Raw genomic sequence first — 26534 nt, 5'->3', positions numbered from 1 at the left:
CATCGTGTGGAGGATGATTTCAAATGTATATCGAAAACCGGAGATGAATACCTGCATGCTAGAGCTGAATACCTGCAGGCTAGAGCTGAATACCTGCAGGCTAGCGCTGAATACCTGCATGCTAGAGCTGAATACCTGCAGGCTAGCGCTGAATACCTGCATGCTAGCGCTGAATACCTGCATGCTCGATCTGAATACCTGCATGCTCGATCTGAATACCTACAGGCTAGCACTGAATACCTGCATGCTAGCGCTGAATGCTAGAGCTAAATGCCTGCATGCTAGATCTGAATACCTGCATGCTAGAGCTGAATACCTGCATGCTAGAGCTGAATACCTGCATGCTAGAGCTGAATACCTGCATGCTAGAGCTGAATACCTGCATGCTAGCGCTGAATACCTGCATGCTCGATCTGAATACCTGCATGCTCGATCTGAATACCTGCATGCTAGAGCTGAATACCTGCATGCTAGCGCTGAATACCTGCATGCTCGATCTGAATACCTGCATGCTCGATCTGAATACCTACAGGCTAGCACTGAATACCTGCATGCTAGCGCTGAATGCTAGAGCTAAATGCCTGCATGCTAGATCTGAATACCTGCATGCTAGAGCTGAACACCTGCAGGCTAGAGCTGAACACCTGCAGGCTAGAGCTGAACACCTGCAGGCTAGAGCTTCTGTTTCCTTTATTAGCTCTAAAGTATTGTACAGCTCCTGCATCTAAATATAAACCGTACATACTGTTTGTTAGTGGAGACAGAGAGACCAGGACAGGTCTGTTTGTTAGTGGAGACAGAGAGAACAGGACAGGTCTGTTTGTTAGTGGAGACAGAGACAACAGGACAGGTCTGTTTGTTAGTGGAGACAGAGAGAACAGGACAGGTCTGTTTGTTAGTGGAGACAGAGAGAACAGGACAGGTCTGTTTGTTAGTGGAGACAGAGAGAACAGGACAGGTCTGTTTGTTAGTGGAGACAGAGACAACAGGACAGGTCTGTTTGTTAGTGGAGACAGAGACAACAGGACAGGTCTGTTTGTTAGTGGAGACAGAGACAACAGGACAGGTCTGTTTGTTAGTGGAGACAGAGAGACCAGGACAGGTCTGTTTGTTAGTGGAGACAGAGACAACAGGACAGGTCTGTTTGTTAGTGGAGACAGAGAGAACAGGACAGGTCTGTTTGTTAGTGGAGACAGAGAGACCAGGACAGGTCTGTTTGTTAGTTGAGACAGAGACAACAGGACAGGTCTGTTTGTTAGTGGAGACAGAGACAACAGGACAGGTCTGTTTGTTAGTGGAGACAGAGAGAACAGGACAGGTCTGTTTGTTAGTGGAGACAGAGAGACCAGGACAGGTCTGTTTGTTAGTTGAGACAGAGAGAACAGGACAGGTCTGTTTGTTAGTTGAGACAGAGACAACAGGACAGGTCTGTTTGTTAGTGGAGACAGAGAGAACAGGACAGGTCTGTTTGTTAGTGGAGACAGAGAGAACAGGACAGGTCTGTTTGTTAGTGGAGACAGAGAGAACAGGACAGGTCTGTTTGTTATTGGAGACAGAGAGACCAGGACAGGTCTGTTTGTTATTGGAGACAGAGAGAACAGAACAGGTCTGTTTGTTGGTGTGTGTAGTGGTGGAGACATACACAATAATTTGTGTCTTATTAGTTTAAGCACACTGTGTTTTTGCCTATTTTTGTGACTAAGATGAAGGTCAGATCAAATTTTATGACCAATTTATGCAGAAATCCAGGTAATTCCAAAAGGTTCACATAGTTTTTCTTGTCCCTGTATATTAGAGATAATTTACATGATTTGTCTGGCAGGTCTGTGTGGTGCACTCTGTGCCGTCCTTTCAGTGTGAAGAGTTCAGAGTTGAACACCGGAAGCATCTGGAAACTCTCGTTGGCACCAAAGTAGTTACACACCGTCTGAAAACACAAACACCAAAGAGGTGAGCTACAGACAGACCTCTGAAACAAGGGACAGTCAATCTCACACTCTGTTAGCATTTTCCTGTTGGTGTAACGGCCTTCTTCGTTTTTTGTCGAAAGAGAGTCGGACCGAAATGCAGCGTGGTGGTTACTCATGTCTTTAATGAAACAAATGACGATACATTAAATAACTTAATAAATACAAAAACAACAAATGGAACGTGAAACCTAATTACAGCCTATATGGTGAAACTACACAGAGACAGGAACAATCACCCACGAAATACACAGTGAAACCCAGGCTACCTAAATACGGTTCCCAATCAGAGACAACAAGAATCACCTGACTCTGATTGAGAACCGCCTCAGGCAGCCAAGCCTAAACTAGACACACCCCTAATTAGCCACAATCCCAATGCCTACAAAAAACCCAATACAACAACACAATAAACCCATGTCACACCCTGGCCTGAACAAATATATAACGAAAACACAAAATACAATGACCAAGGCGTGACAGTTGGCTGCAACTCAAAAAAGGTCCATAAATATAAAGATCATTAAGATCATATTACAGAATCAGTAACAAAGAAACTGAAAGAAGTGATCCCATCCCATTCCCCCCAGGGTCCCATCCCATTCCCCCAATGTCCCATCCCATTCCCCCCAGGGTCTCATCCCATTCCCCCAACGTTCCATCCCATTCCCCCCAGGGTCTCATCCCATTCCCCCAGGGTCCCATCCCATTCCCCCCTGGTCCCATCCCATTCCCCCCAGGGTCCCATCCCATCCCAGTCCCCCAACCCCTCATCCCATTCCCCCCAACGTCCCATCCCATTCCCCCATCCCATTTCCCAACGCCCCATCCCATTCCCCCCAACGTCCCATCCCATTCCCCCAACGCCCCATCCCATTCCCCCAACGCCCCATCCCATTCCCCCAACGCCCCATCCCATTCCCCAACGTCCCATCCCATTCCCCCAACATCCCATCCCATTCCCCCAACGCCCCATCCCATTCCCCCAACGTCCCATCCCATTCCCCCAACGTCCCATCCCCCATCCCATTCCCCCAACGTCCCATCCCCCATCCCATCCCATTCCCCCATCCCATTCCCCCAACGTCCCATCCCATTCCCCCATCCCATTCCCCCAACGCCCCATCCCATTCCCCCATCCCATTCCCCCAACGTCCCATCCCCCATCCCATCCCATTCCCCCATCCCATTCCCCGCCACGTCCCATCCCATTCCCCCATCCCATTCCCCGCCACGTCCCATCCCATTCCCCATCCCATTCCCCCAACGCCCCATCCCATTCCCCCAACACCACATCCCATTCCCCCATCCCATTCCCCCAACGCCCCATCCCATTCCCCCAACGCCCCATCCCATTCCCCCAACGCCACATCCCATTCCCCCAACGTCCCATCCCATTCCCCCAACATCCCATCCCATTCCCCCAACGCCCCATCCCATTCCCCCAACGTCCCATCCCATTCCCCCAACGTCCCATCCCATTCCCCCAACGTCCCATCCCCCATCCCATTCCCCCAACGTCCCATCCCCCATCCCATCCCATTCCCCCATCCCATTCCCCCAACGTCCCATCCCCCATCCCATCCCATTCCCCCATCCCATTCCCCCCGTCCCATCCCATTCCCCATCCCATTCCCCCATCCCATTCCCCCAACGCCCCATTCCCCCAACGCCCAATCCCATCCCCCATCCCATTCCCCCAACGTCCCATCCCCCCATCCCATCCCATTCCCCCATCCCATTCCCCCAACGCCCCATCCCATTCCCCCATCCCATTCCCCCAACGCCCATCCCATTTCCCCAACGCCCCATCCCATTTCCCCAACGCCCCATCCCATTTCCCCCAACGCCCCATCCCATTTCCCCAACGCCCCATCCCATTTCCCCAACGCCCCATCCCATTTCCCCAACGCCCCATCCCATTTCCCCAACGCCCATCCCATTCCCCCAACGCCCCATCCCATTCCCCCAACGCCCCATCCCATTTCCCCAACGCCCCATCCCATTTCCCCAATGCCCCATCCCATTCCCCCAACGCCCCATCCCATTTCCCCAACGCCCCATCCCATTTCCCCAACGCCCCATCCCATTCCCCCAACGCCCCATCCCATTCCCCCAACGCCCCATCCCATTCCCCCCAACGCCCCATCCCATTTCCCCAACGCCCCATCCCATTCCCCCCAACGCCCCATCCCATTCCCCCAACGCCCCATCCCATTCCCCCCAACGCCCCATCCCATTCCCCCAACGCCCCATCCCATTCCCCCCAACGCCCCATCCCATTTCCCCAACGCCCCACCCCATTCCCCCCAACGCCCCATCCCATTTCCCCAACGCCCCATCCCATTTCCCCAACGCCCCATCCCATTTCCCCAACGCCCCATCCCATTCCCCCAACGCCCCATCCCATTCCCCCAACGCCCCATCCCATTCCCCCAACGCCCCATCCCATTCCCCAACGTCCCATCCCATTCCCACCAACGCCCCATCCCATTCCCCAACGCCCCATCCCATTCCCCCAACGCCCCATCCCATTCCCCCAACGCCCCATCCCCCATCCCATTCCCCCAACGTCCCATCCCCATCCCATCCCATTCCCCATCCCATTCCCCCAACGTCCCATCCCATCCCATTCCCCCAACGCCCCATCCATTCCCCCATTCCCCCAACGTCCCATCCCCCATCCCATCCCATTTCCATCCCAACGTCCCATCCCATCCCATTTCCCCAACGCCCCCCCATCCCATCCCCCAACACCCCATTCCCCCAACGCCCCATCCCATTCCCCCAACGCCCCATCCCATTCCCCCAACGCCCATCCCATTCCCCCAACGCCCCATCCCATTCCCCCAACGTCCCATCCCATTCCCCCAACCCCATCCCATTCCCCCAACGCCCATCCCATTCCCCCAACGCCCCCCATCCCATTTCCCCCAACGTCCCATCCCCCATCCCATTCCCCCAACATCCCCCATCCCATCCCATTTCCCCCCCCATCCCCCATCCCATCCCATCCCATTTCCCCCAACGTCCCCCATCCCATTTCCCCCAACGCCCCCATCCCATTTCCCCCAACGCCCCATCCCATTCCCCCAACGCCCCATCCCATTTCCCCAACGCCCCATCCCATTCCCCCAACGCCCCATCCCATTTCCCCAACTCCCCATCCCATTCCCCCAACGCCCCATCCCATTCCCCCAACGCCCCATCCCATTTTCCCCAACTCCCCATCCCATTCCCCCAACGCCCCATCCCATTTCCCCACGCCCCATCCCATTTCCCCAACGCCCCATCCCATTCCCCCAACGCCCCCATCCCCCAACGCCCCATCCCATTCCCCCAACGCCCCATCCCATTCCCCCAACGCCCCATCCCATTCCCCCAACGCCCCATCCCATTCCCCCAACGCCCCCCCAACTCCCCATCCCATTCCCCCAATGCCCCATCCCATTCCCCCAACGCCCCATCCCATTCCCCCAACTCCCATCCCATTCCCCCAACGCCCCATCCCATTTCCCCCAACATTCCCCCAACGCCCCATCCCATTTCCCCAACGCCCCATCCCCAACGCCCCATCCCATTCCCATTTCCCCAACGCCCCATCCCATTCCCCCAACGCCCCATCCCATTCCCCCAACGCCCCATCCCATTTCCCCAACGCCCCATCCCATCCCCAACGCCCCATCCCCAACGCCCCATCCCATTCCCCCAACGCCCCATCCCATTCCCCCAACGCCCCATCCCATTCCCCCAACGCCCCATCCCATTCCCCCAACGCCCCATCCCATTTCCCCAACGCCCCATCCCATTCCCCCAACGCCCCATCCCATTCCCCCAACGCCCCCATCCCATTCCCCCAACGCCCCATCCCATTCCCCCAACGCCCCCATCCCATCCCCACGCCCCATCCCAACGCCCCATCCCATTCCCCCAACTCCCCATCCCATTTCCCATTCCCCCAATGCCCCATCCCATTCCCCCAACTCCCCATCCCATTCCCCCAACGCCCCATCCCATTCCCCCTCCCCAACGCCCCATCCCATTCCCATCCCATTCCCCAACTCCCCATCCCATTCCCCCAACGCCCATCCCATTCCCCCAACGCCCCCCATCCCATTCCCCAACTCCCCATCCCATTCCCCCAACGCCCCATCCCATTTCCCCAACTCCCCATCCCATTCCCCCAACGCCCCATCCCATTTCCCCAACTCCCCATCCCATTCCCCCAACGCCCCATCCCATCCCATCCCATTCCCCCAACATCCCATTCCCCCCAACGCCCCATCCCATTTCCCCAACTCCCCATCCCATTCCCCCCAACGCCCCATCCCATTCCAAGGTCATATTTTTCCATATTCTGTTTCAATTGAGCTAAATCAGAGTCACACAGTGTTTATTGGTAGTCTTAAACAAATCACCTTATACACCTCACACACATGGTTCCGGGCTTAACAAAAATAAGACACCTGCACTATGTCAGATATAGAGTTGAAATGTATTACATTTTGAGTTTGCTGAAATATAACACACCTGTTCGACATAGAAACACGGGCAAGTTTTTGTTGGGAAATGATCTTTATTAACTATGAAATTATGAAAAACATTAATCACATTCCACTCGCTTTTGAGCATTGACTCCAGGAAAAGTGCTACAGGGTTTCTCAGATTCACGTAGATCTGTAGACCAGACTTTTTTAATGGCTAGCTCAGAATATGAGCATTCCAAAAGGTGTTTATATACTATGGAGATCAGTCCTTTCGGAAGCCCAGATCATTTCTTTATAAATTCCATCATTAGATGGTTCGGTAGTTGGGTTTCCCAAGGGACTCCAGAGGCCAGCATTGCTGACCTAAATTGTAAATCTAGAAAAAAAAGGAGTTGCCTGGTCATGTGTATTTCAAATCTAAATGTAATATCTTGGAATTTCTTTCAAACCATTACTATCTATGACATGGATAGGGTACGGATTACACATTTGGAACATAGGGGGATGCAAAAGAAAGCCCTCGCGATTGCCAAGCATTATTGTGAAATATTGGAGTACAGTCCTTTATGAAGAGAATCTATAAGGGGGCATTTGACAAGACAAATGGCAGTATATGGGTTAAACCCGTCGGATCACTGGGGGTTACAGGTTGAAGTTATCTGTTCTTACATCAGGGTTGGTTTGCTTTTTAGATTATTATTATTAACACAATCACATACACAGGTGGGACCTGATCCTAGATCAGCACTCCTACTGAGAGACTCTTTATGACCTGATCCTAGATCACCACTCCTACTGAGAGACTCTTTATGACCTGATCCTAGATCAGCACTCCTACTGAGAGACTCTTTATGACCTGATCTTAGATCACCACTCCTTCTATGGGACGCTCTATGAATGACGGCCCTGATCAAGAGCCATGCAGGAGGTTCAGGATTAGGTTGAGGCCCTGTTCTTACCTCATAGGTGCCTGCCTCTGTGTTGGTCATGCTCATCACAGAGAAGTCTCCGTATCTGTCCCCGTTGAAGTCCATAGACACCTGACCTGCGATGCCTGCCCAGCGACCAGAGGACCAGCGGCATGTAAAGAATGGCAGAATTAATTAGCTACAAGAGCCCAACATTCCAAGGAAAACAGAGAACAGAGAGCGGAATGGAGAAATTCCAGCACCGGCCAATAGAACAGGAAATCCCATCTCTCCTCCCGTCGTTTGTGTTGGCAGGCCCTCCAAGAATTGTAATTGAATCCCTCCGCCTGTGTTCCCAAATGTTTGGCATTTAAAAAAATATTATTTCTATTAACAAGAAAATATGACCCTGTTCTTGACAATTCCCACTGATCAAAACATCGTTATTTAAGAGCTGGCAATGTGGCGGTTTGGGCTCTTAACCGGTTTGTCCAGTGGACATGTGCTCTGCGACTGCAATCTAATCATTGCAGATGAAAGGCAACACTGTAGTCAGTGTTGCCTCTGACTCATCCCCCTCCAATTAGACAACACATTAATTGTAGTTTAGCTTTCATATGCTGTTGTCTTGAGGAGATATTCTGGTGCTGCAATCCTACACACATTCTGCAAAGGAAATCTGGGGGATTTCAACAGTTTTCTGGTTAACAGGTCTGGGGATATGACTTTTTGGTTAACAGGTCTGGAGAGACAGAATGCTGCACTAGCTGCTCACTCCACTCTATATTACACTGAGACAGAATCCCTGTGTAAGGAATAGGGTGCCATTGGGACACGTATCTCACTGTGTAAGGAATAGGGTGCCATTGGGACACGTCCCTCACTGTGTAAGGAATAGGGTGCCATTGGGACACGTACCTCACTGTGTAAGGAATAGGGTGCCATTGGGACACGTACCTCACTGTGTAAGGAATAGGGTGCCATTGGGACACGTACCTCACTGTGTAAGGAATAGGGTGCCATTGGGACACGTACCTCACTGTGTAAGGAATAGGGTGCCATTGGGACACGTACCTCACTGTGTAAGGAATAGGGTGCCATTGGGACACGTATCTCACTGTGTAAGGAATAGGGTGCCATTGGGACATGTCCCTCACTGTGTAAGGAATAGGGTGCCATTGGGACACGTACCTCACTGTGTAAGGAATAGGGTGCCATTGGGACACGTACCTCACTGTGTAAGGAATAGGGTGCCATTGGGACACGTACCTCACTGTGTAAGGAATAGGGTGCCATTGGGACACGTACCTCACTGTGTAAGGAATAGGGTGACATTGGGACACGTACCTCACTGTGTAAGGAATAGGGTGCCATTGGGACACGTATCTCACTGTGTAAGGAATAGGGTGCCATTGGGACACGTATCTCACTGTGTAAGGAATAGGGTGACATTGGGACACGTATCTCACTGTGTAAGGAATAGGGTGACATTGGGACACGTATCTCACTGTGTAAGGAATAGGGTGCCATTGGGAGACGTATCTCACTGTGTAAGAAATAGGGTGCCATTGGGACACGTATCTCACTGTGTAAGGAATAGGGTGCCATTGGGAGACGTATCTCACTGTGTAAGAAATAGGGTGACATTGGGACATAGGTTTAATAAGGACCAGAGGGGAGGAGAGGTTTAATAAGGACCAGAGGGGAGGAGAGGTTTAATAAGGACCAGAGGGGAGGAGAGGTTTAATAAGGACCAGAGGGGAGGAGAGGTTTAATAAGGACCAGAGGGGAGGAGAGGTTTAATAAGGACCAGAGGGGAGGAGAGGTTCAATAAGGACCAGAGATAAGGCAGAGGTTTAATAAGGACCCGAGATAAGGCAGAGGTTTAATAAGGACCAGAGGGGAGGAGAGGTTTAATAAGGACCAGAGGGGAGGAGAGGTTTAATAAGGACCAGAGGGGTGGAGAGGTTTAATAAGGACCAGAGGGGAGGAGAGGTTTAATAAGGACCAGAGATAAGGCAGAGGTTTAATAAGGACCAGAGATAAGGCAGAGGTTTAATAAGGACCAGAGATAAGGCAGAGGTTTAATAAGGACCAGAGATAAGGCAGAGGTTTAATAAGGACCAGAGATAAGGCAGATGTTTAATAAGGACCAGAGATAAGGCAGAGGTTTCATAAGGACCAGAGATAAGGCAGAGGTTTAATAAGGACCAGAGATAAGGCAGAGGTTTAATAAGGACCAGAGATAAGGCAGAGGTTTAATAAGGACCAGAGATAAGGCAGAGGTTTAATAAGGACCAGAGATAAGGCAGAGGTTTAATAAGGACCAGAGATAAGGCAGAGGTTTAATAAGGACCAGAGATAAGGCAGAGGTTTAATAAGGACCAGAGATAAGGCAGAGGTTCAATAAGGACCAGAGATAAGGCAGAGGTTTATTAAGGACCAGAGATAAGGCAGAGGTTTAATAAGGACCAGAGATAAGGCAGAGGTTCAATAAGGACCAGAGATAAGGCAGAGGTTTAATAAGGACCAGAGATAAGGCAGAGGTTCAATAAGGACCAGAGATAAGGCAGAGGTTTAATAAGGACCAGAGATAAGGCAGAGGTTTAATAAGGACCAGAGATAAGGCAGAGGTTTAATAAGGACCAGAGATAAGGCAGAGGTTCAATAAGGACCAGAGATAAGGCAGAGGTTTAATAAGGACCAGAGACAAGGCAGAGGTTTAATAAGGACCAGAGATAAGGCAGAGGTTTAATAAGGACCAGAGATAAGGCAGAGGTTCAATAAGGACCAGAGATAAGGCAGAGGTTTAATAAGGACCAGAGATAAGGCAGAGGTTCAATAAGGACCAGAGATAAGGCAGAGGTTTAATAAGGACGAGAGATAAGGCAGAGGTTTAATAAGGACCAGAGATAAGGCAGAGGTTTAATAAGGACCAGAGATAAGGCAGAGGTTCAATAAGGACCAGAGATAAGGCAGAGGTTTAATAAGGACCAGAGATAAGGCAGACCAGGATAAGGCAGAGGTTCAATAAGGACCAGAGATAAGGCAGAGGTTTAATAAGGACCAGAAATAAGGCAGAGGTTTAATAAGGACCAGAGATAAGGCAGAGGTTCAATAAGGACCAGAGATAAGGCAGAGGTTTAATAAGGACCAGAGATAAGGCAGAGGTGTATTAAGGACCAGAGATAAGGCAGAGGTTTAATAAGGACCAGAGATAAGGCAGAGGTTCAATAAGGACCAGAGATAAGGCAGAGGTTTAATAAGGACCAGAGATAAGGCAGAGGTTCAATAAGGACCAGAGATAAGGCAGAGGTTTAATAAGGACCAGAGATAAGGCAGAGGTTTAATAAGGACCAGAGATAAGGCAGAGGTTTAATAAGGACGAGAGATAAGGCAGAGGTTTAATAAGGACCAGAGATAAGGCAGAGGTTTAATAAGGACCAGAGATAAGGCAGAGGTTCAATAAGGACCAGAGATAAGGCAGAGGTTCAATAAGGACCAGAGATAAGGCAGAGGTTCAATAAGGACCAGAGATAAGGCAGAGGTTCAATAAGGACCAGAGATAAGGCAGAGGTTCAATAAGGACCAGAGATAAGGCAGAGGTTTAATAAGGACCAGAGATAAGTAGAGGTTCAATAAGGACCAGAGATAAGGCAGAGGTTCAATAAGGACCAGAGATAAGGCAGATGTTCAATAAGGACCAGAGATAAGGCAGCGGTTCAATAAGGACCAGAGATAAGGCAGATGTTCAATAAGGACCAGAGATAAGGCAGAGGTTCAATAAGGACCAGAGGGTTTTTTGTTTTTTTACCTTCAAATGTTCTGTTCCACATGCGATAGGTGATCTCTGCTCCGTCCTTCTTGGTAAGGCCGTTCCTGATGGCTTCGTGCAGCGCCAGGGCGTACAGCAGCAATGCATCATGGAACCCTTCCACAAACATGTTGATCTGGAGGGGGAGACAACAGACAGGAATATTAGATTCATAATAATACATGACAGATTCATCACTTAAAGGAACCAGAAACAGATAGTCCTTTCATACTATATGAACACGGTGTTGTCTTGCAGTGGGTCTCTGGCCTTCAAATACTTTAGAGTGATTCATGAGAAGAAAACATTGGACCCAGATGCAAAGTCTCTTAGATGGATTCGTTCCTCTTTACTCAGGTTGTCAAGGCAACTGCCAACAACTAATTTGGCAATTTATTGAAGGGAGGGAGGGAGGGAGGGGGGATGATGGGAGGAAGGAGAGCTGATAACAGAGGATGGTAGGGTGAGGTACAGTATAGGTCGTCCCCGCCCCAGTCTGGTGATGGCAGGTGAAACACTGAATTCCAATGCATAGGTAACATCTCAGAATGATGATTCAAATCAAATCAAACTTTATTTGTCACATGCGCCGAATACAACAGGTGTAGGTAGACCTTACGTCACAACCTACTAGGAGTGGTGGGTTGGAATCAGGCGCAGAGAGCAGGGTTCAGTAAATCGTGATTTATTCTCCGGCCAAAAAATGGTCACGCCAACATACAGGGCGCATAAAACAGACCATCCCAAACACAGGACCAAACAGTCCGGAGAATACACACATGAAAACCACAACCCAACAGAGTAACAAAAACAATCCCGCACAAAACAAGGGCGGGTCCAACTACTACTAATTAAACCAAAATACACACAGGTGAAACTAATAACACAAAACCAACAGACAAACGAAAAAGGGATCGGTAGTGGCTAATAGGACGGTGACGACGACCACCGAGCACCGCCCGAACAGGCAGGGGAGCCAACTTCGGCGGAAGTCGTGACACCTTACTGTGAAATGCTGACTTACAAGTCCTTAATTAACCAACAGCGCAGTTGAGTTAAGAAAATATTGACCAAATAAAGTTGAAAAAATAATTAAAAGTAACACAATAACATAACAATACCAAGGCTATATAGAGGGGGTATAGGTTAGTAATGTCTAGTATCATAGAGTTGTATGATCTTCTACATCATTAACAAAGGAACACTGTGATTATTTCAGCCTGATTTCTGTTTTGTGTTTGTGGAAACAAAATGCCCACCATATCAGTCATGAAACACCACAGAAAATCACAGTCATAATTTTCCTTTCACTGGCAATTTACAACCTAAGTACTGGAAAAATAATGAGTTACTCCGCGTACACAGTCTCTTACTAAACAAACTATTTGGTCCATATTTGTTTTCACAAAAAAAAACAACAAAGAAAAAGATATTGAAATGTTTTCCATTCCACTTAGACACAGTGCGTCATTGTGTGTGATACCCATCTCATAGCGTGGTCCTGTAGAAGACCTGTATGCTGCGTTCTAATGTGGCACAACAACATGTTCTACCTACGTTCTACGTGGTCTCCTCTAAGCCAGATGATTCATGGAGGAAGGTTAATCTCACCTCCATTTTCCAACACAGTAATCAGTTTTCTAAAACATGTTCTCTTTAATCAACTGTAACTATGTGTCTTTACTTCCTTTCAGTAATATATATATATAATAATAATATATATATATAATAATAATAATATAATATAATAATATAATATATGCCATTTAGCTGACGCTTTTATCCAAAGCGACTTACAGTCATGTGTGCATACATTCTACGTATGGGTGGTCCCGGGAATCGAACCCACTACCCTGGCGTTACAAGCGCCATGCTCTACCAACTGAGCCACAGAAGGACCATACACATACATATATATACATACATATATATTTTATATATATATATATATATATATATATTTTTATATATATATATATATATTTTTTTCTCCACCTTTATTTAACCAGGTAGGCCAGTTGAGAACAAGTTCTCATTTACAACTGCAACCTGGCCAAGATAAAGCATAGCAGTGCGACACAAACAACAACACAGTGTTACACATAAACAAAAGTACAGTCAATAACACAATAGAAAGAAAAATATAAATATCTATGTGTGTAGAAGACTAGGGAGGTAGGCAATAAATAGGCCCTAGAGGTGAAAATAATTACAACTTAGCATTAATACTGGAGTTATAGATGTGCAGATGATGATGTGCAAGTAGAGATACTGGGGTGCAGAAGAGCAAGAGGGTAAGTAATAATATGGGGGTGAGGTAGTTAGATTGGCTATTTACAGATTGGCTGTGTACAGGTACAGTGATCGGTAAGCTGCTCAGACAGTTGATGCTTAAAGTTAGAGAGGGAGATATAAGACTCCAGCTCCAGTAATTTTTGCAATTCGTTCCAGTCATTGGCAGCAGGGAACTGGAAGGAAAGTCGGCCAAAGGAAGTGTTGGCTATGGGGATGACCAGTGAAATATACCTGCCGGAGCGTGTGCTACGGGTGGGTGTTGCTATGGTGACCAGTGAGCTGAGATAAGGCGGGGCTTTACCTAGCAAAGACTTATAGATGACCTGGAGTCAGTGGGTTTGGCGACAGATATGTAGTGAGGGCCAGCCAATGAGAGCATACTATATGTGGCTTGGGTGACAAAACGGATGGCACTGTGATAGACTACGTCCAGTTTGCTGAGTAGAGTGTTGGGGGCTATTTTGTAAATGACATCGCCAAAGTCAAGGATCGGTAGGATAGTCAGTTTTACGAGGGTATGTTAGGCAGCATGAGTGAAGGATGCTTTGTTGGGAAATAGGAAGCCGATTCTAGATTTAATTTTGGATTGGGGATGCTTAATGTGAGTCTGGAAGGAGTGTTTACAGTCTAACCAGACACCTAGGTACTTATAGGTGTCCACATATTATTTGTATTTTCTAAGTCAGAACCGTCCAGAGTAGTGATGCTAGTCAATTGCAGGCAGCAATTGGTTGAAGAGCACTTAGTTTTACTAGAAATTAAAAGCAGTTGGAGGCCTCGGAAGGAGAGCTGTAGCTCATTGGTTTGTTATTGGTTCATTGGTTTGTTAGCATAGTGTCCATTGAATACAGAATGTGTCATCAGAGTAGAGGTGGATCAGAGATCAGCTGCAAGAGCGACATCATTGATATATACAGAGAGAGAAAAGAGTCAGGCCAAGAATTGAACCCTGTGGCACCCCCCCAATAGAGACTGCCAGAGGTCCAGACAACAGGCCCTCCGATTTGACACACTGAACTCTATCTGACAAGTAGTTGGTGAACCAGACGAGGAAGCCAAGGCTGCTGAGTCTGCCGGTAAGAATGCGGTGATTGACCAAGTTGAAAGCCTTGGCCAGGTCGATGAAGACGGCTGCACAGTACTGTCTTTAATCAATGGCGGTTATGATATCGTTTAGGACCTTGAGCGTGGCTGAGGTGCACCCAAAACCAGCTCGGAAACCAGATTGCATAGTGGAGAAGGTATGGTGGGATTCGAAATGGTCGGTGACCTGTTATTCGATGCTAATGCAGAAAGCCACAGGGTGTTTTTGTGCTGGTCGACGGCAGTCAAGTCTGGAGTGAACCAAGGGCTGTATCTGCTCTTAGTTCAATTTTTTTTTGAATGGGGCATGCTCATTTAAGATAGTGAGGAAAGCACTTTTAAAGAACAACCAGGCATCCTCTACTGACGGGATGAGCTCAATGTCCTTCCAGGATAACCAGGCCAGGTCGATTAGAAAGGACTGCATGCAGAAGTGTTTTAGGAGCCTCTCGGGTGGCTCTGCATCGCAATGCTAGATGTGCCACCAGAGACTCTGGGTTCGAGCCCAGGCTCTGTCGCAGCCGGCCGCAACCGGGAGGCACATTTGGCCTAGCGTCGTTCGGGTTAGGGAGGGGTTGGCCGGAAGGGATATCCTTGTCTCACCGCACGCTAGCGACTCCTGTGGCGGGCCAGGCGCAGTGCACGCTGACCAGGTCACTAGGTGTACGGTGTTTCCTCCGACACATTTTTTGCGGCTGGCTTCCAGGTTGGATGCGCACTGTCTTAAGAAGCAGTGCGGCTTGGTTGGGTTGTGTTTTGGAGGACGGATGGCTCTCGACCTTTGCCTCTCCCGAGTCCATGCGGGAGTTGTAGCAATTATACAAGACAGTAACTACCAGCAATTGGATACCACGAAATTGGGGAGAAAAAGGGGGTGTAAAAAAACCAGAAGTGTTTTAGGGAGCGTTTGACAGTGATGAGTGGAGGTCGATTGACCGCGGACCCATTACGGACGCAGGCAATGAGGCAGTGATCGCTGAGATCCTGATTGAAGACAGCAGAGGTGTATTTAGAAGGGCAAGTTGGTCAGGATCTATGAGGGTGCCCGTGTTTACGGATTTGCGGTTGTACCTAGTACGTTCCTTGATAATTGTGTGAGATTGGGGGCATCTAGCTTAGATTGTAGGGCAGCTGGGATGTTAATCATGTCCCAGTTTAGGTCACCTAACAGTACAAACTCTGAAGATATTCACATACAGTATGGTGTCCAGGGCACCGCTGGGGGGTGAGGGGGGTCTTTAACAAGCGGCAACGGTGAGACTTGTTTCTGGAAAGGTGGATTTTTAACAGTAGAAGCTTGAATTGTTTGGGCACAGACCTGGATAGTAGGACAGAACTCTGCAGTTCTATCCTGTTGGTAAATTATATTATTATGGATGGAAATTTCAGGATTTTTGGTGGCCTTTTTGGTGGCCTTCCTAAGCCAGGATTCAGACACGGACATCAGGGTTGGCGGAGTGTGTTAAAGCAGTGAGTAAAACAAACTTAAGGAGGAGGCTTCTAATGTTAACGTGCATGAAACCAATGCTTTTACGGTTAGAGAAGTCAACAAGTGAGAGCGCCAGGGGAATGGGAGTGATGTTGGGGGCTGCAGGGCCTGGGTTAACCTCTACATCACCAGAGGAATAGAGGAGGAGTAGGATAATGGTACGGCTAAAGGCTAAAAGAACTGGTCGTGTGTGTTCGGAACAGAGAGAAAAGGGATCAGTGGTGTCTGGGTGCGGAAGAATAGATTCAAGGCATAATGTACAGACAAGGGTATGGTAGGATGTGAGTACAGTGGAGGTAAACCTAGAGGTTTTGTCTCTAGAGACATTATTTAGACCAGGTGAGGTCACCGCATGTGTGGGAGGTGAATACAGTAGAGGTAAGCCCAGGCATTGAGTGATGATGAGAGAGGTTTTGTCTCTAGAGACATCATTTAGACCAGGTGAGGTCACCACATGTGTGGGAGGTGAAACAAATGGTCTAGCTAAGGGATATTGAGCAGGGCTGGACGCTCTCCAGTGAAATAAGACAATCATCACTAACCAAAACAGCAATGGACAAGACACATTGACATTAGGGAGAGGCATGCGTAGCCGAGTGATCATAGGGTCCAGTGAGTAGCTAGGCGAGCTGGAGGCACGGCAATTCAGACAGCTAGCAGGCTGGGGCTGGCAGATGGGCCTCAGTGTGACGTCGCAACGGGAGAGCCTGTTGAAACATCCTCGGACAGTTACGTCGGCAGACCAGTCGTGATGGATCGGCGGGGCTCCGTATCGACAGCAGAGGGTACGGGCCAATTGGCAAAAGAGATATTGAAGCCCAGGAATTGTCTGATGGATCTCTTCGGCTAGCCGGAAGATGGGCCTAGCTCCAGGCCAACTGGTGCTTGCTTCGGGACAGAGACGTTAGCCAGGAGTAGCCACTCGGATAGCAGATAGCTAGCTGCGATGATCCAGAGTAAAGGTTCAGAGCTTTGCAGTAGGAATCCGGAGATTTCTACTGCAATCCGGAGAGAAAAAGCAGTCCGATATTCTCTAGATTGATATCACGCTTTTAGCCACATCATTATCGGATAACTGACTTATTATTAGTTAGCTTATACCGATGGGGTTTCGGTTTTACTGAATAGATATACATTGGGTGAGGTTTTACTGAATAGCAGATCCGGCCACATTCCTGGCGGGTTGGGAAGTATGTTCAGTCCGTAGAAATTGACATTAAAAATGTTAAAAATACATACGAAGAAAAAAAAACTGTGGCGGGTATATACATGAAGAAAATCAACCAAACGTGGATGAAGGTGCCTCCTTCAATCCCCTTCACAAGACAATTATCTGTGTGCTGGATGACAAACACTAATAGTTGATCTAAGAGCTGTGGATACTGTTAGACTGATACCTAAGAGCTGTGAATACTGTTAGACTGATACCCTAAGAGCTGTGGATACTGTTAGACTGATACCCTAAGAGCTGTGAATACTGTTAGACTGATACCCAAAGAGCTGTACCACATTGGGTGAGGCGGGTTGTAGGAGAGTATGTTCAGTTAGATGGAAATTGACATTAAAAATGTTAAAAATACTACGAAGAAAAAAACTGTAAAATTGCATGAAGAAAATCCCAAATGGATGAATGCCTTTTTTATATTATCTGTTTTTAAAGCTGATACCCTAAGAGCTGTGGATACTGTTAGACTGATACTAAGAGCTTGAATACTGTTAGACTGATACCCTAAGAGCTGTGGATACTTTAGACTGATACCCTAAGAGCTGTGAATACTGTTAGACTGATTTCCTAAGAGCTGTGGATACTGACAACTAATAGTTGATACCCTAAGAGCTGTGGATCCTGTTAGACTGACACTAATAGTTGATACCCTAAGAGCTGTGGATACTGTTAGACAGACAGACACTAATAGTTGATACCCTAAGAGCTGTGGATACTGTTAGACTGATACCCTAAGAGCTGTGAATACTGTTAGACTGATACCCTAAGAGCTGTGGATACTGTTAGACTGATACCTAAGAGCTGTGGAAAGACTGATACCTAAGAGCTGTGGATACTGTTAGACAGACCCTAAGATTTATACCCAGAGAATATTGATACCCTAAGAGCTGTGGACTGTTAAAAAATGTTGACCTAAGAGCTATTCTGTTAGAAGACAAATAGTTGATACCCTAAGAGCTGTGTATACTGTTAGACTGATAGTAAGAGCTGTGGATCCTGCTTCCTGATACCTAAGAGCTGTGGATCACCTGATACCCTAAAACCCCTGTTAGACTGATACCCTAAGAGCTGTGGATTCTGTTAGACTGATACCTAAGAGCTGTGGATACTGTTAGACTGATACCACTAAGAGCTGTGGATACTGTTAGACTGATACCTAAGAGCTGTGGATACCGACTGATACCTAAGAGCTGTGGATACTGTTTGACTGGCACCCTAAGAGCTGTGGATACTGTTAGACTGTACCCTAAGTGCTGTGGAACTGTTAGACTGACATAGTAGCTGATACTGTTACGGACACTAATAGTTGATTAAGAGCTGTGGATACTGCTAGACTGACACCCTAAGAGCTAGGATCCTGTTAGACGGACACTACTAGTTGATACCCTAAGAGCTGTGGATACATACTGATACTAAGAGCTGTAGGATACTGTTAGACTGATAGTAAGAGCTGTGGATACTGTTAGACTGATACCTAAGAGCTGTTACATACTGATACCCTGCTGTGGACTGTTAGGGTTACATAGTGTCTGTCTAACAGTATACTGCTGTAGGATCCTAACAGTATCCACATAGTACTGTCTAGGAACTGTATCCACAGCTCTTTGTATACATAGTACTGCTGTAGGATCCTGTTAGACAGACACTAATAGTTGATACTAAGAGCTGTGGATACTGTTAGACTGACACTAATAGTTGCTTTTATTATTATTATTATTATTATTATATATTTTTTTACAATATATAATTTAGAACTACTGCTTCCTAGGAACTGTCAAGAAAACATTTTAAAAAAGTACGGTTTGCTAGAAGGGATACAGCTTTTGTCAAAAACTTTTTAGCAGATTTGGTACTGCTGTTAGGAACAAATAAAGCAGGTTAGGAGTATTTGGTTAAGATTAGGAGAAGGATTATGGTTAGCTAAAAATCCAAAATATATTTTTTTATATTATATTTTTTAAGCTGACCCGCTGATACTATTCACAGAGGGCTGTGGTTTCATATCTCAGAGTGCGTTTGCTTTCTCAACGCTGACAACACAAGCAGTTGACGTACTTTCCCCGTTCCATGGTTCAATTGTTTCTAAAGGAAAGGGATTTACACAGTTCCAAAAACACCCACACACAGAGCTAAGATTTATCAGAGAACATTTTTGCAGAACAAAAAATGCTGAGCTGATCTATTCTGAAGAAATATATAGGAGCCAAGGTTTCAGACTACAGTACATGACATCCTGCTTCCTAACAACGAGCACCTTTAAAACCCTGTATGTTACACAGTTATATGAGTAGGTACAGCGGATTGTAAGCAGAATACACACTGTTACGCAGTACAGTACTGCTGTAGGTGTTACATAGTACTGCTGTAGGACCTGTTACATAGTACTGCTGTAGGACCTGTTACATAGTACTGCTGTAGGACCTGTTACATAGTACTGCTGTAGGAACTGTTACATAGTACTGCTGTAGGACCTGTTACATAGTACATAGTACTGCTGTAGGACCTGTTACATAGTACTGCTGTAGGAACTGTTCACAGTACTGCTGTAGGACCTGTTACACAGTACTGCTGTAGGACCTAGTACTGCTGTAGGACCTGTTCATAGTACTGCAGGACCTGTTACATCGTACTGCTGTAGGACCTGTTACATAGTACTGCTTTAGGACCTGTTACAGTACTGCTGTAGGATCTGTTACATAGTACTGCTGTAGGACCTGTTCACAGCTGTAGGACCTGTTACATAGTACTGCTGTAGGACCTGTTACACAGCACTGCTGTAGGACCTGTTACAGCACTGCTGTAGGACCTGTTCACAGCACTGCTGTAGGACCTGTTACATAGTACTGCTGTAGGAACTGTTCATAGTACTGCTGTAGGACCTGTTACATAGCACATAGTACTGCTGTAGGAACTGTTACACAGTACTGCTGTAGGAACTGTTACATAGTACTGCTGTAGGGAACCTGTAGTACTGCAGAACTGTTACATAGTACTGCTGTAGGAACTGTTACAGCACTACTGCTGTAGGAACTGTTACACAGCACTGCTGTAAGAACCCGGAAATTCACAGCATCTCACAAACACTGTAGGTCTCCGGTTCACAGCGTCTGTAGGTAACCCGGTTCACAGCACTCTCGTCTGTAGGTAACCCGGTTCACAGCACTCTCGTCTGTAGGTAACCCGGTTCACAGCACTCTCGTCTGTAGGTAGCCCGGTTCACAGCACTCTCGTCTGTAGGTAACCCGGTTCACAGCACTCTCGTCTGTAGGTAACCCGGTTCACAGCACTCTCGTCTGTAGGTATCCCGGTTCACAGCACTCTCGTCTGTAGGTAACCCGGTTCACAGCACTCTCGTCTGTAGGTAACCCGGTTCACAGCACTCTCGTCTGTAGGTAGCCCGGTTCACAGCACTCTCGTCTGTAGGTAACCCGGTTCACAGCACTCTCGTCTGTAGGTAGCCCGGTTCACAGCACTCTCGTCTGTAGGTAGCCCGGTTCACAGCACTCTCGTCTGTCGGTAACCCGGTTCACAGCACTCTGTAGGTAACCCGGTTCACAGCACTCTCGTCTGTCGGTAACCCGGTTCACAGCACTCTGTAGGTAACCCGGTTCACAGCACTCTCGTCTGTCGGTAACCCGGTTCACAGCACTCTCGTCTGTAGGTAACCCGGTTCACAGCACTCTGTAGGTAACCCGGTTCACAGCACTCTGTAGGTAACCCGGTTCACAGCACTCTCGTCTGTAGGTAGCCCGGTTCACAGCACTCTCGTCTGTCGGTAACCCGGTTCACAGCACTCTCGTCTGTAGGTAACCCGGTACCTGATTAAAACATTTATGGTAGTTGTGAAAAAAAAATGTTAAAAGGGGGGGTAAATATGTGTCCATTTGTTTTTCTATTTACAAGTATGTTGAGCTGCTAACTTAACCTTTGTGAAGAAATTAAATCAGTGGATTGTATTCTGGGTTGTGACTTGAGCAAGTATAACTGTGACCCGAAAGCAACTTTTCGTCAGGAAGTGACCTTAATCCACGAAGTGACTGTATTTTTAATTTTTTATTATTTTACCTTTATTTAACTAGGCAAGTCAGTTAAGAAAAAAATAATATTTTCAATGACTGCCTAGGAACAGTGGGTTAACTGCCTGTTCAGGGGAAGAGCGGCAGATTTGTACCTTGTCAGCTCGGGGGTTTGAACTTGCAACCTTCCCGTTATGAGTCCAACGCTCTAACCACTAGGCTACCCTGCCGCCTCTGCGCTCTAACCACTAGGCTACCCTGCCGCCTCTGCGCTCTAACCACTAGGCTACCCTGCCGCCTCTGCGCTCTAACCACTAGGCTACCCTGCCGCCTCTGCGCTCTAACCACTAGGCTACCCTGCCGCCTCTGCGCTCTAACCACTAGGCTACCCTGCCGCCTCTGCGCTCTAACCACTAGGCTACCCTGCCGCCTCTACCCTCTAACCACTAGGATACCCTGCCGCCTCTACGCTCTAACCACTAGGCTACCCTGCCGCCCCTCCGCGCTCTAACCACTAGGCTACCCTGCCGCCTCTACGCTCTAACCACTAGGCTACCTGCCGCCTCTACGCTCTAACCACTAGGCTACCTGCCGCCCCGGTACAGACGGTATGGAACACCTTTGCTACGAGTACGTCTTTGATTCAATGCAGAGGCACAGATTTTTGTTTATTTAATACTAAATACACATAGTTTTGAATGCATTTTAAGTAATTTCATTAATCTGGCATTTAAAAAAATATAAAATACAGAAATCTAAATTCTCAAGCAAAGGATCTAAAAACTGTCTGGGGGTATTGCCAAAAGTCGAGGCAAGTGTTATAAAGGGCCCAGAAGTGTTTTTGGGTGAACTTCCGTTTTAACTTCTGCACACTGGTATAATAACAATATATGCAGCCTAACAGTAACCTAGCCTTGTCTTGAGGATATTCTGATCCTGCAGCCTAACAGTAACCTAGCCTTGTCTTGAGGATATTCTGATCCTGCAGCCTAACAGTAACCTAGCCTTGTCTTGAGGATATTCTGATCCTGCAGCCTAACAGTAACCTAGCCTTGTCTTGAGGATATTCTGATCCTGCAGCCGATGAACCAGAAGAGACAGTTGAATTAGTTGAACATGTGTTTGTGCTGTGAACGACCATAAGACTTCACAGCACAAACAAACACTTTGGGACAAGGCTCGAGTCGAATGGCAACTGGTCAGAATAATGGGACAACTGAACAATAAGGTGTTTTATATGCCATTGAGGCAATGCAGGTCTGGTCTGTTGGTGGCAACCTCTACCAACCGTTATCTCTCCCAACAGGACAGTGTGGATGATGATATCTGCTGGGAACAAGGAGCCTGGAGAGCGACTGAAATAGTTATCTCCCTCCCACAGTAGGTTGAGCCGCAGCCTTCCCCTGAGTTCCAAATAGCACTATTCTCTACATAGTGAAATACGTTTGACCAGAGTTATGTGTCCTGGTCCAAAGTAGTGCTATGTATAGGGGAGACTTGGAGTAACACAGGAGTGACCCTGGAGTGACCCGGACGTGACCCTGCTGCACAGCCCAATCTGACAGGGCACAGAGAAACAGAGACTGGGGCCTTTGTCTAGTTGCTCTGCACTGAATAACTGGGACAGAATGTAGTGTGTGATAGTGAGAATGGCTGGGTGGGTTCGCTGGTTACTTATCTTGACCACAATACAACATCTCTGGAACACATACTGGACCAATCATCTTCCTACCAAAGATAGTCATATTCTGCAAACAGAGTTTGTGTTGTGTAGCCTCTGTTGTATAGTCAGTCTGTTAAAGAGGTCCTGTTGTATAGTCAGTCTGTTAAAGAGGTTCAGTTGTATAGTCAGTCTGTTAACAAGGTTCTGTTGTATTTTTAAAAAAAAATTTATTTCACCTTTATTTAACCAGGTAGGCTAGTTGAGAACAAGTTCTCATTTGCAACTGCGACCTGGCCAAGATAAAGCATAGCAGTGTGAACAGACAACACAGAGTTACACATGGAGTAAACAATTAGCTGTCAATAACACAGTAGAAAAAATGGGCAGTCTATATACAATGTGCAAAAGGCATGAGGAGGTAGGCGAATAATACAATTTTGCAGATAAACACTGGAGTGATAAATGATCAGATGGGCATGTACAGGTAGAGATATTGGTGTGCAAAAGAGCAGAAAAGTAAATAAATAAAAACAGTATAAAAACAGTATGGGAATGAGGTAGGTGAAAAAGGGTGAGCTATTTACCTATAGACTAAGTACAGCTGCAGCGATCGGTTAGCTGCTCGGATAGCTGATGTTTGAAGTTGGTGAGGGAGATAAAAGTCTCCAACTTCAGCGATTTTTGCAGTTCGTTCCAGTCACAGGCAGCAGAGTACTGGAACGAAAGGCGGCCAAATGAGGTGTTGGCTTTAGGGATGATCAGTGAGATACACCTGCTGGAGCGCGTGCTACGGATGGGTGTTGCCATCGTGACCAGTGAGCTGAGATAAGGCGGAGCTTTACCTAGCATGGACTTGTAGATGACCTGGAGCCAGTGGGTCTGGCGACGAATATGTAGTGAGGGCCAGCCGACTAGAGCATACAAGTCGCAGTGGTGGGTGGTATAAGGTGCTTTAGTGACAAAACGGATGGCACTGTGATAGACTGCATCCAGTTTGCTGAGTAGAGTGTTGGAAGCCATTTTGTAGATGACATCGCCGAAGTCGAGGATCGGTAGGATAGTCAGTTTTACTAGGGTAAGCTTGGCAGCGTGAGTGAAGGAGGCTTTGTTGCGGAATAGAAAGCCGACTCTGGATTTGATTTTTGATTGGAGATGTTTGATGTGAGTCTGGAAGGAGAGTTTGCAGTCTAGCCAGACACCTAGGTACTTATAGATGTCCACATATTCAAGGTTGGAACCATCCAGGGTGGTGATGCTAGTCGGGCATGCGGGTGCAGGCAGCGATCGGTTGAAAAGCATGCATTTGGTTTTACTCGCGTTTAAGAGCAGTTGGAGGCCACGGAAGGAGTGCTGTATGGCATTGAAGCTCGTTTGGAGGTTTGATAGCACAGTGTCCAATGACGGGCCGAAAGTATATAGAATGGTGTCGTCTGCGTAGAGGTGGATCAGGGAATCGCCCGCAGCAACTGAGCAACATCATTGATATATACAGAGAAAAAGTCGGCCCGAGAATTGAACCCTGTGGCACCCCCATAGAGACTGCCAGAGGACCGGACAGCATGCCCTCTGATTTGACACACTGAACTCTGTCTGCAAAGTAATTGGTGAACCAGGCAAGGCAGTCATCCGAAAAACCGAGGCTGTTGAGTCTGCCGATAAGAATTTGGTGATTGACAGAGTCGAAAGCCTTGGCGAGGTCGATGAAGACGGCTGCACAGTACTGTCTTTTATCGATGGCGGTTATGATATCATTTAGTACCTTGAGTGTGGCTGAGGTGCACCCGTGACCGGCTCGGAAACCAGATTGCACAGCGGAGAAGGTACGGCGGGAAGATGGTCAGTGACCTGTTTGTTGACTTGGCTTTCGAAGACCTTAGATAGGCAGGGCAGGATGGATATAGGTCTATAGCAGTTTGGGTCCAGGGTGTCTCCCCTTTGAAGGGGGATGACTGCAGCTTTCAATCCTTGGGGATCTCAGACTGTTATGAAAGAGAGGTTGAACAGGCTGGTAATAGGGGTTGCGACAATGGCGGCAGATAGTTTCAGAAATAGCGGGTCCAGATTGTCAAGCCCAGCTGATTTGTACGGGTCCAGGTTTTGCAGCTCTTTCAGAACATCTGCTATCTGGATTTGGGTAAAGGAGAACCTGGAGAGGCTTGGGTGAGGAACTACGGGGGGGGGGCGGAGCTGTTGGCCAGGTTGGAGTAGCCAGGCGGAAGGCATGGCCAGCCGTTGAGAAGTGCTTATTGAAGTTTTCGATAATCATGGATTTATCGGTGGAGACCGTGTTTCCTAGCCTCAGTGCAGTGGGCAGCTGGGAGGAGGTGCTCTTGTTCTCCATGGACTTCACAGTGTCCCAGAACTTTTTGGAGTTAGCTACAGGATGCAAACTGTATAGTCAGTCTGTTAACAAGGTTCTGTTGTATAGTCAGTCTGTAACTTGTTATGGCTGGGGGCAGTATTGAGTAGCTTGGATGAATAAGATACCCAGAGTAAACCACCTGCTACTCAGGCCCAGTTGCTAATATATGCATATTATTAGTAGATTTGGATAGAAAACACTGAAGTTTCTAAAACTCTTTGAATGATGTCTGTGAGCATAACAGAACTCATATGGCAGGCAAAAATCTGAGAAAAAAATCCAACCAGGAAGTGGGAAATCTGAGGTTTGTAGTTTTTCAAGTCATTGCCTATCCAATATACAGTGTCTATGGGGTCATATTGCACTTCCTAAGGCTTCCACTAGATGTCAACAGTCTGTAGAACCTTGTTTGATGTTTCTACTGTGAAGGAGGGGGGAATGGGAGCTGAATGAGTCAGAGGTCTGTGAGAGTGGCATGAGCTGATCACACGCGCTCACGTGAGAGTTAGCTTGCTTTCATTTCTACAGAAAAAGGAATTCTCCAGTTGGAACATTATTGAAGATTTATGATAAAAACATCCTAAAGATTGATTCTATACTTTGTTTGACATGTTTCTACGAACTGTAATATGACTTTTCGTCTGAGCTTTCTCCCGGACTTGCCCGCACGTCATGAGTTTGGATTGTGTACTAAACGCGCAAACAAAAATGAGGTATTTGGACATAAATGATGGACTTTATGGAACAAATCTAACATTTATTGTGGAACTGTGATTCCTGGGAGTGCATTCTGATGAAGATCATCAAAGGTAAGGGAATATTTATAATGTATTTCTGACTTCTGTTGACTCCACAACATGGCGGATCTGTATGGCTTGTTTTGTTGTCTGAGCGCAGTACTCATTATTGCATGGTGTGCTTTTTCGGTAAAGCTTCTTTGAAATCTGACACAGCGGTTGCATTAAGGAGAAGTTTATCTAAAGTTCCATGCATAACACTTGTATTTTCATCAACATTTATGATGAGTATTTCTGTAAATTGATGTGACTCTCTGCAAAATTACTGGATGTTTTGGAACAACTGAACATAACGCACTTGTAAACTCAGATTTTTGTATATAAATATGAACTTCATCGAACAAAACATACATGTATTGTGTAACATGACGTCCTACGAGTGTCATCTGATGAAGATCAAAGGTTAGTGATTAATTCTCTCTATTTCT

At 47.2% G+C, this 26534-nt stretch overlaps 1 protein-coding gene across 1 annotated transcript in view; it reads right to left on the bottom strand.

Moving 5' to 3' along the window:
• LOC118379407 (atrial natriuretic peptide receptor 3-like) overlaps positions 1-26534 on the bottom strand; it is a 98235-nt gene that overhangs the window by 5490 nt on the left and 66211 nt on the right. The window contains exons 3-5 of the mRNA XM_052462655.1: positions 11177-11312; positions 7414-7508; positions 1807-1927 (exon numbers count right to left, since the gene is read on the bottom strand). Coding sequence (XP_052318615.1) covers positions 1807-1927; positions 7414-7508; positions 11177-11312 — 352 coding nt within the window. The remainder of the gene's footprint in view (positions 1-1806; positions 1928-7413; positions 7509-11176; positions 11313-26534) is intronic.

This window comes from Oncorhynchus keta, chromosome 14, assembly GCF_023373465.1.
Source record: "Oncorhynchus keta strain PuntledgeMale-10-30-2019 chromosome 14, Oket_V2, whole genome shotgun sequence".
Classification (NCBI taxonomy): Eukaryota; Metazoa; Chordata; class Actinopteri; order Salmoniformes; family Salmonidae; genus Oncorhynchus; species Oncorhynchus keta.
The sequence above is the reverse complement of the archived record's forward strand: the minus strand, read 5'-3'. Positions and strand labels throughout refer to the sequence as shown.